The 12,909-nt window shown below is 36.1% G+C and overlaps 1 protein-coding gene across 18 annotated transcripts in view; it reads left to right on the top strand.

The window, feature by feature from the left end:
* Nucleotides 1-12,909, top strand: part of SETD5 (SET domain containing 5) — a 78,887-nt gene that overhangs the window by 26,968 nt on the left and 39,010 nt on the right. For 10 of the 18 annotated variants that reach the window (XM_034658703.1, XM_034658702.1, XM_019792804.2 and 7 more), the window contains 3 exons: nucleotides 5,259-5,318; nucleotides 8,921-9,107; nucleotides 9,911-10,135. Coding sequence is in view for 5 of the 18 variants with exons in the window: in XM_011216681.3 (XP_011214983.1) it covers nucleotides 9,037-9,107 (71 nt within the window). In the remaining 13 variants the exon portion in view is untranslated. Of the gene's footprint in view, nucleotides 1-2,472; nucleotides 2,492-5,258; nucleotides 5,319-8,920; nucleotides 9,108-9,655; nucleotides 9,754-9,910; nucleotides 10,136-12,909 lie in introns of those variants that run through there. The other 8 variants (XM_034658701.1, XM_011216681.3, XM_011216685.3 and 5 more) reach the window with 4 other exon arrangements.

A 12,909-nucleotide genomic window follows, 5' to 3' on the forward strand; every position in this document is an offset into this window, starting at 1 on the left:
GCTATGAGCCTGCGTCTTCTCTCCCACTCCCCCTGCTTGTGTTCCCTCTCTCGCCGGCTGTCTCTATCTATGTCAAATGAATAAATAAAATCTTTAAAAATATATATTTTTTTCAGTGTCAACCTAAAATAATTTAAAATCTTAGTATTTAGCTTCATTATTTATGATGTGTACTTTTATCCTAACTCCTCCTCCCCTCCAAGAACAACTAAGTATATTGTGGCATCTGCAGTACTGCCATTAATGAAATTTTTCATGGGGATAGAAGTTCTTCTGTAGATTAAAATAGGATATTTTAAAAACCAGGTTTTAATTACCTCCTATTCTAGTAAACTTAGAGCTTTTATAGCCATCTGTTTATTGTGCCAAGCCTAATAGCCCCTAAAGGGAGTATAAATTTAGGCAAAGGAGCCAAGGGTAAACAAGTGTTGCAGAAGAGGTGAGAGAAAAAGAAAACTTAGTATCTTGACTCTAAATTACCTTAGTCTGAATTTCTTTAGTCTGCATTGTTTACTTCCAGTTTTTCTCTTTTCTTCTTTATCTTCAGCCCTGGACTTCTTTTAGATTCTTTGCCTACATTAACTTAGCTTCAGATTATAAACCTAACTTACAGTTTATACCATCCAGTTATATAAACTTTTTACCAGATCTCTGAACACTTTCTCTTTTCTTAGAGTTCATCTCCAATTTTCCAGTAATTCTTCTAATGCTTATCACTTACCTCTGCTACACTGGTTTGTTGTTTGTTTGTTTGTTTTTTTTTCCGTTTCCCCGGCATTTCCTCTTCTCACCTTAGTTACAGTAGCAAAATTGAAATACACACTGTCGGAAAATAGTAAAAATCATTGTTAGCCACATTTAGGTTATTAGGTAGCAGCTTCTCTTCACATATATTTAAAGGTTGCAGAGAATTACTTAAACCCTATTTTCGACAAACACTAGTTCATATGCGCCTGTGAGTGAGCAGGACGGGTATCATTCTGTCTCTTTGTATCGATGAGAAAACTGAGACTTTGAGACATTGCATGAATTGCCTAAGCCAATGCCAGGATGCACGGATATCTGGAGCAAAATGAAGCCCATTGAGATTTTACTTTGAGGAATTAAAGATTGTATATAAAAAGTGATTTTTCTAAGATCACCAAATATTTAAGTTATAGGCTAGAACTCAGATTTCCTACCTCTTACTATTACTTTTTCCTAACATACTTTTTCTTTCTCAAGGCCAAAAGTGGTATGTTACAGTACAGTGGCTGTGTTTTTCCTTGATACTTAAGTTTGGGTTGAAGAGGAAAGATAAACGTATAAAAGGCAGTTGCCACATTAATTCTTAGACAAGTTGGTCCTGTAGATAAAATGCATTCATTTATTTATTTATTGCATTTTGCACTGCTCTGTGATTTAAAAATTGAGGGTAATAATCATGTTAAAAAAAAACTTTCTTATAGTCTTTCCTTATCTCTCCTTTTTACTCTTTTGTAAAGTTGTTCAAAAGAAGAAATTGAAGTATAGAGGTATTTAAGAATAGGGGCGCCTGGCTGGCTCATTCACTTGAGCAACCGACTCTTGGTTTTGGCTCAGGTCATGATCTCAAGGGTCATGAAATCAAGCCCCAAGTTGGCTCCGCGTTCATCGGGGAGTCTGCTTAAGATTCCCTGCCCCCCCTCTCTCTCTCCCCCTCCCCCTGCTCCCATGAGCACGTTCGCGCTCTCTCTTTCAAATAAATATTTTTTTAAAAAGTATTTAAGAATAAATTCAACTTACATGTGTAACAAAATTTTGAATAATCAGTAGGTTCAGAAATTGAATCTTAATTAATGGCTATTTTATCTTAACCCTATTGAAAACTTTTCTGAAATTTTTTTTCTCTTCTTAACTGACTTAAATTTATTCACTTACTAGCCTACTGTAGATCGTTTATTGCTTTATTCTTTCCATCTGTTCATTTTCATTATTTAATAGTTTAAAAATAGGGATATTAGATTGGGCTGAATATATTGATTTCAGGAGACATCTTAGATGCTTGTGTTTTTAGTGAATCCCAGTTTAAGAGTTTCTGCTTTTGAAAGGAAGAAATTTGGTTGATTATAGTTTATGGCTAGTTGGGATTTAGAGAACTAAGAGTTGTATGCAGGGTCTTTTATTTAGTAAATCAGGGGGTAAAGTCCTAATAATTTTATAGCAGTACCATATATACAATTTAATACTAAAACCAGACCTAGGGAGATTAGGAATCTAGGGAGGATTTTTAAATTGAGGATATTTTTTTTTAAAGATTTTATTTATTTATTCGACAGAGACAGAGACAGCCAGCAAGAGAGGGAACACAAGCAGGGGGAGTGGGAGAGGAAGAAGCAGGCTCATAGCAGAGGAGCCTGATGTGGGGCCCGATCCCATAACGCCGGGATCACGCCCTGAGCCGAAGGCAGACGCTTAACCGCTGTGCCACCCAGGCGCCCCGAGGATATTTTTTAATTTAGGTTCCAAAATGGTAAGTTGTTGCTAATAGGAAGAAAATAATCCTTAACCCTCTTAAAAGATCTGAAGTAATATTGTTGCCCTTGAGAAAACTAAGCGTTGCAAATTGTGATACTATTCAACCTACTGTTTATGTCAGCCTAAACAAGAAGAGTTTTTCTTTCTTTCTCTAATACATGCCTATCTTTAACATACTCAGTCACATAACTTCAAAAATAACTATAAAATATACTCCTGGCCCTGAATTAGTGAATGTGCATGTTTGTCCTTACTTCGAAATCTCATAATTGGGTCCTAGATTCCAGAGTGATTTTCATACATAGGGAAGCCACTACTACTTTTCAAAACGTTTTCTAATGAGAGTGAGGAAAATAAGTGTAAAATTTCAACCTTGTTGTTAATACCTTGCTTTTACTTCCTTGTTAATATGCTTGAAGCACTATATTCATAAAAGTAGAAATGTTCTCAGTGTTTTATTTCAGATTTAGTTATGGATGATGGTATTGATAAACCGAACAATTAAAAGGGACATTTTGGGAAGATGGCTTGTTCGTATAAATTTAAATGTGTATTCACTTACATGTTTTGTCAGAAGCCAAAATTGAGGAAGAGATTTGGCTTTCTGGGTTTTGTGGAAAGAATTGATCAGAGACTGCGCCTTGGCTGAGTTGCTGTCTGGATAGGCTGTTAACAATTGTTTCTCTGGCAGCAGATCTTGTTCATCAGGATTGCATCATTTCTGGGAGAATGGCCAAGGTCCACAGCCTCAGTACAAAGACTGTCTGAAGCATATGAGGCCTGTTCTCTTTCTAAAGCGGCACTCCTCTTCCTGCCAGTCCTCTTCACAGGATTACTGAAGCAGACTTGTTCTGAATTTCTTTCATTGGATTGGCTGTTTATTGGATTCTTGTCTCCCAGCTGCTTCCGGCTCACCTGGCTGATGCAATTTCTTTTTCTGAAATCTCTGTTGGAATTGTTCTTAAAACACTTTTTGTCTGTCTGCTTTGAGAGTGACCAAATAGGTCACATGGGTCTTGTGCTTTCAGCAAGTCATATAGAGGAGAGACTGTCAGAATGACACACACAGACACTGTTGACCATTTCTGAACCCAATTAAAAAGATGGGTAATTATAAAACATTTTTGTCATGTTCTGTTTAACAGCCTTTTCTCCAGAAACTATATGTGTGCGTAAACGGTGATTTCTCAAAAGAGTACTCAGTACTGGGAGACTGGCTGGTTCTGCTTCTGAATCCAAGAACTTACTAGTGTTTTGTGGATTCTGATGAATTGTTCTGGAAAAACAAATTGATATGAATTTGAATTGAAATTCTGATGTATTCATTTTACCCCTACTGAACATTCATATATTTAGTTCTCTTTTTCTTTCATTTCTTACCTTCTTTCTTATTTGTTGTTAAGGGAATCTACTTCTTCCTTGGTTTGTTTTTTTCTTCCTTTTATTGTTACCTTCATACCTTTTATTTTTATAATAATTCTGAGTGTGCTTTTTTTTAAATTGTTTCTGAAAAATAGTTTAGGGTTGCCTGGGTGGCTCAGTCGGTTAAGCATCTGACTTTGGCTCCGGTTATGATCTCAGGGTCCTGGGATTGAGCCCCGTGTCGGGCTCCATGCTCAGTAAGGAGCCTGCTTCTCTCTCCTTCTTTCTCTATGCCCCTCCATCTGTTCGTGCTCTTTCTCTCTCTCAAATAAATAAAATCTTTTTTTAAAAAAGTTTATTTTCCAATTTTTGTAAATTTAGAAATCCACAAAATATTGACGTAAAACTATATTTCCTCTCTATTGCTTGGTAACTAGAATCCCCAAAACAGCCCTTTTCACATATATGATACATTAATATTTAGTTATTAATTCCTTGTTCTGGCTGATGTTAAATTTTACTTTTTTCCCCCCCAAAATCACCTATTTTCCTTTACTTTTTGGAGGGTAGAAAGTTACTTAAGGCTTTGTTTTTCCACACGTTCCATTATGGAGTTGACCGCAAGTAGAATTGACTCCCATTTGTCAGTCTTTTTTTTTTTTTTTTAGTAGGACAAGAGGATAAGTGGGATGAAGGTGGGGGAAGGGAAAAAGTAATATTAATTTATGCTTTAATAAGTGATGGTAGGTCCTTGTCTGACTGGAGAGTAAACTTGATATTTGGTTAAAGAAAAGCTTCTCCATTTGGGAGTGGGTCAGTAGAGAAGCACCTCCTAGGAGAGATAAGAAGAAATCCCTTGGGAAATGGGAGAGAATTCTCATTTGAAGAAAAGAGTATTACCCAGTGACATAATATTTTCCACTTCTTGAGTCTAATAAAGATTATTTCCTTTTCCATTCTTTATTTAGGTTCTGGCTTTATAGGAAAATAGGATATCATGGTTAAAGGACAGAAATAAAGTACTAAATGAAACATAGGATGGTTGACAAGGCGATGTGTAGAAATGAAATAAGTTACTGTGTAAGATATTCTGTGTAATTCGGGGTGCCTGGGTAGCACTAAGCACCTGACTCTTGATTTCGATTTAGGTCATGATCTCAGGGTCATGAGATCGAGCCCCACATTGCATGGGGTTCCAGGCTGAGCATGGAACCTGCTAAAGATTGTCTCTCTCCCTCTGCCCCACCCCCACCCCCTCTACCCCCCACTCATGCACATGCATGTTTGCTCACTCTCCCTCTGTCTTTCTCCCAAAAAAGAAAATATTCTGTATAATTCTATTCTTTGTGTCCATCATTGTTATTTCTTTCTGTACTAATCTGTGTCTCAACTTTTTCTAGGTCTTCAGAGCTACTGGCAGATAATTTTGGGGGACTTCATATTTGGAGGTCTATAAAAAGGTGACTGAGTCAAATAAATCCTTTGCATTTGTTTTAATTTTTATATTGTAAGAATGCTAAAATCATATGTTGAGATAATGGTGATCATAATTCATTCAGCGAACATTCTCAATCACTTTCTGTGTGCCAGGCACCATTCTGAACGTTGGAACTATAGCAGAGTATAAAACACAAAAATCGTCTCCTCATAGAGTTTATATTATGGTAGAAAGATACAGAAAATTTAACAAGTGAAAGATATCTTGAAATTGTTCCACCTAGAGACAGAGTTAACTTCTCATTCTAGGACACCTCTCCAAACTATGCGATAGGTTAATAAATTCTGTGCTCCGAAGCTTGGTAAACTGTACTAAGAGTCTGTTGTCTTGGCTTATAAAACTAGAGTTATTGTAATAAAATATTGCATATAGATGATCTGTTAAGTCTTCAGTTAATATTTTAATAGCTACATTTTGCAGAGTGTTATTTAGGGAAGGAATGATTTTCAGGGTTATATGAGAAATTTGAGTTTGTTAACATTTTTTGTATTAAGCCTAATAATTTGAAAGCTTTATTTATGTATTTATTTATTTTCAAGATTTTATTTAAGTTCAAGTTACTTCACAGATACTAGTTTCAAAGGTAGAATTTAGTGATTTTTCAGTTGCATATAACATCCAGTGTTCATTACATCAAGTACGCTTCTTAATGCCCATCACCTAATGTGAAAGCATTTTTTAGAAGATGGCCATGCTAATCTATAATAATTGCCTTCATCAGAAGAGAGAAGTCTTGTAAAACTAAACAAAAGGAAGATGGAGGAATTCATGAAAGAGAAATTCATAACTAAGTAGTTAATATTTCTTATATTAAGTCTCCAAATTAGCTAGGTTGAGATTTCAGTAAGGAATGTGCTAATCATTTATTCACTCATTAAGGAAGTATTATCCGTAATAATTTTCCCATTTTTTCCTTTTAGTATATCTTTTAAAAATGATTCTCAGAAAAATAACTATCAGCTTAAGTTTATAAGTTGTCTTTCTTCTAGAAGCCTACTTTTTTTTTTATGGGCATAGAATAGTAATGTCTATGACAAAGGCTTTTTAATGGTGTTGAATAACTTTTTTTATCCTTTACTGAAAATGTAACACATGATTGAGATTCCTGTATTGGTTAAGGGGAAGTAACACCATTATCAGACTCTGTTCTGATTATCAAGCCAGGCAGCTTCTGGGATATTTGGTTTTTGTTTGTTTTTTTTTTTTTTAATTCAAGTTTATAGAGTGATACTAAAGGTAGAGGAATAGTTGTAACCAACAATCGTGAATAGTTGTAACTAACAATCGTCAATATTTAACTATTTTTTTGAGCTTATTTGATAAGTATTCTCTCCTATTATTTGTAGATTTTATTTCAGTTTCTCAGAGGCTTGGACAATGTACTGCCTAAACCTGTTTGGATATATTGTTAGGGAAAGGAAATACTTCATGTGTCAGATGGGCCCAAAGAGTTATATTCATCACTTCTCTTTGTGAGCTGTGAAGAAACAATAGGAAAATTTGTCTTTTTCATTTCAGTCCCAAGTCTAGCAATATGTCACCTCCAGTTGTATAGGAACCGGTGTCTTGTCTTCACCCAGGTTTGGAGAGTCCTAGATCTTGATGAGATCCAACTCTTTCAAAGTGTAGGTGCCAGAGAGGACTGCTTAGTTTATAGCTGTTTCTAGTATTCTAAAATAACACAAAAGAGTAATATTATCTTTATGTGTTCTTAAAAATCTTGGCCTGATTCACTGTTCACAATTGGTTTTTTTATCCACATTAATTTGCTTTATGTATCAAAATATTTAAGCATCTATATGGTCTGTCATTTAAAATTTGCACTCATTCTCTGGATTGACTTAGTATCACATAATTTTCATTTCATTAAATTTTTCTAATATAAGTAATTGATTTTTCTCCTGTCTTATTTGTCTTAAGATGAATCAACAAATCAATCATGACTTTTTTGTAGTCTTTCTGCGAAATTCTTTATTAACCTGGGCCTTTAACTTCTTTCTTCCCTCCCACATAAAATGCTCTGGTTTCCTTCTTTCAATAGTTTAATATAAAACCACTAATGTAAAATTGTACAGAGTATACTTTTTTCCCCCTTTGCGCCATACCTTCAAATTTCTTAGTACACTCTTTTCTTTTTTTAGAGAGAGAGAGAGTGAGAAAGGGGTAGTTGGGGGAGAGGGAGAGAATGTTACGCAGCTTCCACACTGAGTGTGGAGCCCAATGCAGGGCTCAGTCTCACAACCCTGAGATCATGACCTTTGCCGAAATCAAAAGTCGGATGTTTAACGGACTGAGCCACCCAGGCACCCCTCAAAGATTTTATTTTTAAGTAATCTCTACACCCAACTTGGGGCTCAACCTTACAGCCCTGAGATCAAGAATCACATGCTCTACTGAGTGAGCCAGGCGCCCCACTCTCTTAATGTACTTTTGACTTTTTACTACTTCAGTAGTTTGTCTTTTTGTTTCCAAATTCCACTGGTTATGGTCAGCAACTCAAGGTATCCTCACTGCTTTTCCATAGAAAATTTTCTAACCTTTATTATGAAACTACTCTTTATGTTTTAATTTATACCTGGCCGTGGATGTTGCTTGACAAATACAGTTAAGACAGTTGCATCTTTTCCCAAAATCATAGTTAAAAATGGCTTCAGAAAGGGAAAAGTGTTTCTGTCATACAAGAATGCAATAAGAACAGCTGTGTCCAATGAGATATAAACACCTCTTTTATCCTCATATTTAATCTGGAAGAAATAACATTGTTGGCTGCTGGTAAAACTGCATTTATTTGTGGCCTAGGGGGAAACAGGTTTAAATGAAGTTGTTTTTTGTTTTGTTTTGTTTTGTTTTTAAGTAAGCTCTACACCCAACATGGGGCTTGAACTCATGACCTCAAGATAAGAGTAGCATGCTCCACCAACTGAGCCAGCCAGTAGCCCCTAAATGAAGGTTTTTAATTGTTAAAGAATTTGGTTAAACGTTGATATTTCTATTTACCATCCTATACATTAGAACTTATTCTGTGGGTCCTAGGCTGTGAGAAAATTTTGTTTGATGAGCAGTTGTATAATGGTGGAAATGTACTTGCTAGCAGGCTGTACTTCCCCTTAAGCTAAAAAGAAAAAAATTGAAATAGAAATGAAAAGTAAGCGTAACTTTTGCTACCCCCTTTGTAGAACATTAATGCAGTACACAATAAAGTAGGACAATGTATAGATCCTTTGCTGTACTTGTTTTATATTTATCCCTTAAAAGACTTATTTTAAAAATGGCAAAATAGGGGTGTCTGGGTGGCTCAGTTGAGCATCTGACTCCTGGTTTTGGCCCAGGTTGTGATCTTGGGGTTGTAAGATTGAGCCCCATGTCTGGCTCCATACTCAGCTGGCTCTGCTCAGCAGAGTCTGCTTAGAATTCTCTCCCCCATCTCTCTGCCCCTCCCCCGCTCTCTCAAATACATAAATCTTTTTTTTTTATAAATAAATAAAAATAGGAAAATATTCAGTAGCATTTAGGTTAAATGTAAAGAACTATCTGGTTAATAGATATTTTCCTTTTCTGTGGCAGGATTCCTCATGTCCATAACATGTTGGTTAAGGCTGTGCAGCTCACCCCCACTCTCAGAGTGGCCAGTCTCCATTAATTGGACCCCGTGATTTCCACTCTCTGCTGTATTGGACGTCATGAGCATTGCAATCCCTCTGGGAGTCACCACACCAGATACATCCTACTCAGATATGGCTGCTGGATCAGAGTAAGTGCTACTTTCTGGGTAGTAGGTGTGTTACCAGTTTGTGTGGAGATAACTTTCTTATGGGCATCTAATAATAAGTTTGCAGTATTTTCTAAACCCAAGCCTAGCCCACTGTCAATGACATTAGACTGTTCCCTTTTTGCCCATAGAAGCTGGAGGAAAAAAAGAGTTAGAAGGGGGGGAGGTGTTCTTAGTAAATAATACAATTGAATTAAATTTGCACAGTAGTGATTACATTTTCATTTGTTTTGATGGGTGGGGAAGATTGAAATGAAGTAGGTGTCACTACGTGCCTCTATAGAGTTAATGATTATTCTGAGGATGGAGATAAGGAGGAGTTCTCTCCAACTGATTTTCCTTGAAGGCCTCTTCCTATGTACTTCTCACTGTTCTAGAGTAAAGGGGCTAAAACTTTATATGGGCAGGTTACTTAGAACTTCTCATATTTGGGGTAGAAAACATTGAAAGAAGTGTCATCTGTTTTTATATAATATTCATTGCCTAGAAAGAGGACCTTCAAAATCAGTGGTACCAAACTTTTTTTTCAGCTAAGAGCAGCTTTAGGAATTCAGAGTTTGTCGAAAAGCCCAATCCCTAAAATAGACTCTCAATTCTTGAAGAATTTAAATACCAAATGGCAATGAAGGTAGGCCTTCATTATAAAACTTTATATATTATTCACAGTTTAAAAAATTTTAGCCTTTTGTATCCCTTCTCTTTTAAGTTGTCCAAGATTCCCCCTGCTCACAGATTCCCCCTCTTGTCCTTTTACCTCCCTTGTACCCAATCTTCCTTGCTTACAGAAAGGAAGTGGAAGCCCCCTACCTTTCAAGACGAAGTGGCACTACACCAGGATGTGAAAGTCCAGCGAAAGAGACCCAAGGGGCCTAGGGGGCAGCACACCCCCAGAAGCCAAGTCTATTCCAGGCAGTACCAGGGATTAGGGTCTGGGCTGGAAAAATCCTGGTGTTTTGAATATGTTCAGGTCCAGTTCAGACTCTTGATCCCACAGCCACTTCTTGAGTGAGGTGGGTGTTGCTCTAATTCCCCTGTTTCTCTTGCCATTTTCATAGTCCCTGGGGATTCTTCCCCCTTCAGCAAAGCAAAGCAACTGTACCAGAGCTCTGGGTTCAACTGCATCCCTGATTAATAATGGTTTTCTTACTTAAAACTGAGAATATAGTAAAGAGCATGTATATTTTCTTCACAAAGCCACCTAGGATTACTTAACTGTCTATTGTCTTCCTTAAAGAGGAAGACTTAAAATGAAGCTATCCCAAGAAGCAGTATACTATATTTTGGGGTAGTCGAGAACTGAAAGTTTTTGGCCTTATTCCCATATAAAAAGGAAGGTGGAGGGTGGGGGATGGGAAGGGTGGAATTGTGTTCCTTCCAGGGCTTTTTTTCCTGTATGTTTTGTTTTTATTTTTTTGCATGCCTAAGAGATTCAGTTTTGCCGATAGCTGAGATTCCAAGTTTATAACTATTTCCCAAATGCTTAAAAAATCTTCCTGTATTAGGAACTATAATTGTATAGTATTAACAGATTTTTATAAAGTCAACCACTACCTCTTACGTGGATTGCCTAACAAACTACACAGGTAGACAGCATTAACATTTGTGAGAAATTTCAACAGAGATTAAATCAATGACTTTGGGACTGATAGAGAAAAAAACTTAAAGCAATTATTCTTAAAACTGGTATTTTTCCCAGAGTGCTGAGGTGACCACCCATAAATGCTGCTAGGGAGCCCAAAAGTATTTGCAGACTTCTGGCCTAAAAATTTGACTATGATGTTTCTATTTCCTGAAACATTTTCATCTGTAATTTCTTGACAGATTTCTGATATTGTTGTTATACAGTTGTCCATTTAGTATTTCTACAAAGCAAGAGAATGTCAGCAATTAGCTTATGTACCATTCTGTTACATTTTAGATGATATTTGTTAATGTTTCACCATGCATATTCCACTGTCATGCATATTCCACTGTTCTGGGCACTCTAAGATTAAACTTGGTATGAAAGGCAACATACTCAACTGAGTAAAAGACCTAGACCTTATTTCATGGGATTTTAAATTTGATAACAACAGTAGGCATTATGCATTTTTTATGTATTTGTAGGAGAACCTCTAGATAAAACAATAAAAGCAAGGATTTTTCTGAATTTACAGTTCTGCCATTAATGAATTTCAGACATTTTCCAAGAGGTAGCATTATAGCAGCAGGTTGCATGTTGTATTTACAACACAATCAGTGCAATATCTGTTGTAAGCATGGCTTCTGTGTATGTGCCCAACTGTCACAGTAGTTCAGACATAGGCTATATTTGCATAAAATGGTTGGCTGATAAGGAAATATAGTCCTGACACTCCAGATTTTTAATCCATACTTTGAAATATAGATAAGAGTATATATATATGTATGTGTGTCAAGGAATATCCTAGGAAATTGCATAGTTATCTATCAGTGTGACTATTTAATTAATAGCCAGCATGGAAATTACCGAGTTTCCTTATCCAAATATATGAGCTTAAATTTTAATATTTGGCACACATAGCAATATATTAAATGCTGTGCTTTACTAGAAAGTATTGTCCATTGGGATGGCCTTTTAACCTCCACAAAATACATTTTATTTTTATTCCGTAGACTTGCACATGAAGTGCATATGTTCATATTTACCCAGTTTGGAGATGGGTAAGACACAACCAACATAGCTCCATCTCCATGGCCATCTTTTATTTCATGCCACTTTCCTTTTTCCCGTCCAGAAAAATTCCATTTCTAATAAACAGCTGCCATGTTTCACCCCATGTGTTCAGTGGTACAAAATCTCTTATATAAAATACGTACAGCTTTTTTGGAATACTTGTGTATCTAGTGAATTAACAGTGTTGAAAGTTATTACTTTCTCTTAACTGTCCATCATAGAAACTAAATTCTGCCTTCATTTTATTAATGCTTGTTTGCCTTCAGTTTCATTTAGGAAACCCCACCTGTTTCCTAATACTCAGAGCTGATTGCTTCACAGTGAGCCATGTCAGATCATCTTTTCTCAAGAATACTGACCTGCATTCTTGATGTACCCCCCCCAATTCCCATCTTGCAGACACTCTTAAAGAATAAAATGCATGCACTTCACTAACAGAATACTTTCCTATGTCTAAAGTTCTTCTTCACCTAGAAATTACCTTTGCTGTTATTAATAAGATCCCTTCTCACAGTTTTGGAGCATATAACTGGGTGAGTTGGATATATCTCAGAATTTTCTTTTATCCCTCACTTCTCAGCTGACATTGCACCACATTGAACTGCACACTTTATTCCTGCCAAGTACTGTGTATTGTATACTTCCAAGCAGGAAAAACATTTGTTCCTTAAAGCAAACTGTGCATTATTTGATTCCCTAAAAGACCCTTTGGTCTCTAAGGCTGAGTTGTAAGTGTCCTTGGAGTTTCTAATTTGTGAATCTCTGTTCTAGTTAATTTAAATGACAGATAATCCATTATTGAGTTCAGTAAAGTCATACAATTGCATTTCTTAATTATCTTTCAAAATTCCCTAAAACTTAACCAGGTAACAATCAGAGTTAAAAGTTCTTTTTTTCCCAAAACTTGTATTTTGTCCTTTGTTACCTATGCCTTTTTATTATCAAGTAAAGGCTTACAATTAAATTTCTATATTTGAACACATTTATAATGTTTTTATATTAACAAATTATACTTGGAAAGTTTGCTTTCCACTAGATGAGGGTACGAAAAGATATTAAACCAGGCTTCTCAATAAGCCTGGTTACTTA

Source organism: Ailuropoda melanoleuca, chromosome 4, assembly GCF_002007445.2.
Source record: "Ailuropoda melanoleuca isolate Jingjing chromosome 4, ASM200744v2, whole genome shotgun sequence".
Lineage (NCBI taxonomy): Eukaryota > Metazoa > Chordata > Mammalia > Carnivora > Ursidae > Ailuropoda > Ailuropoda melanoleuca.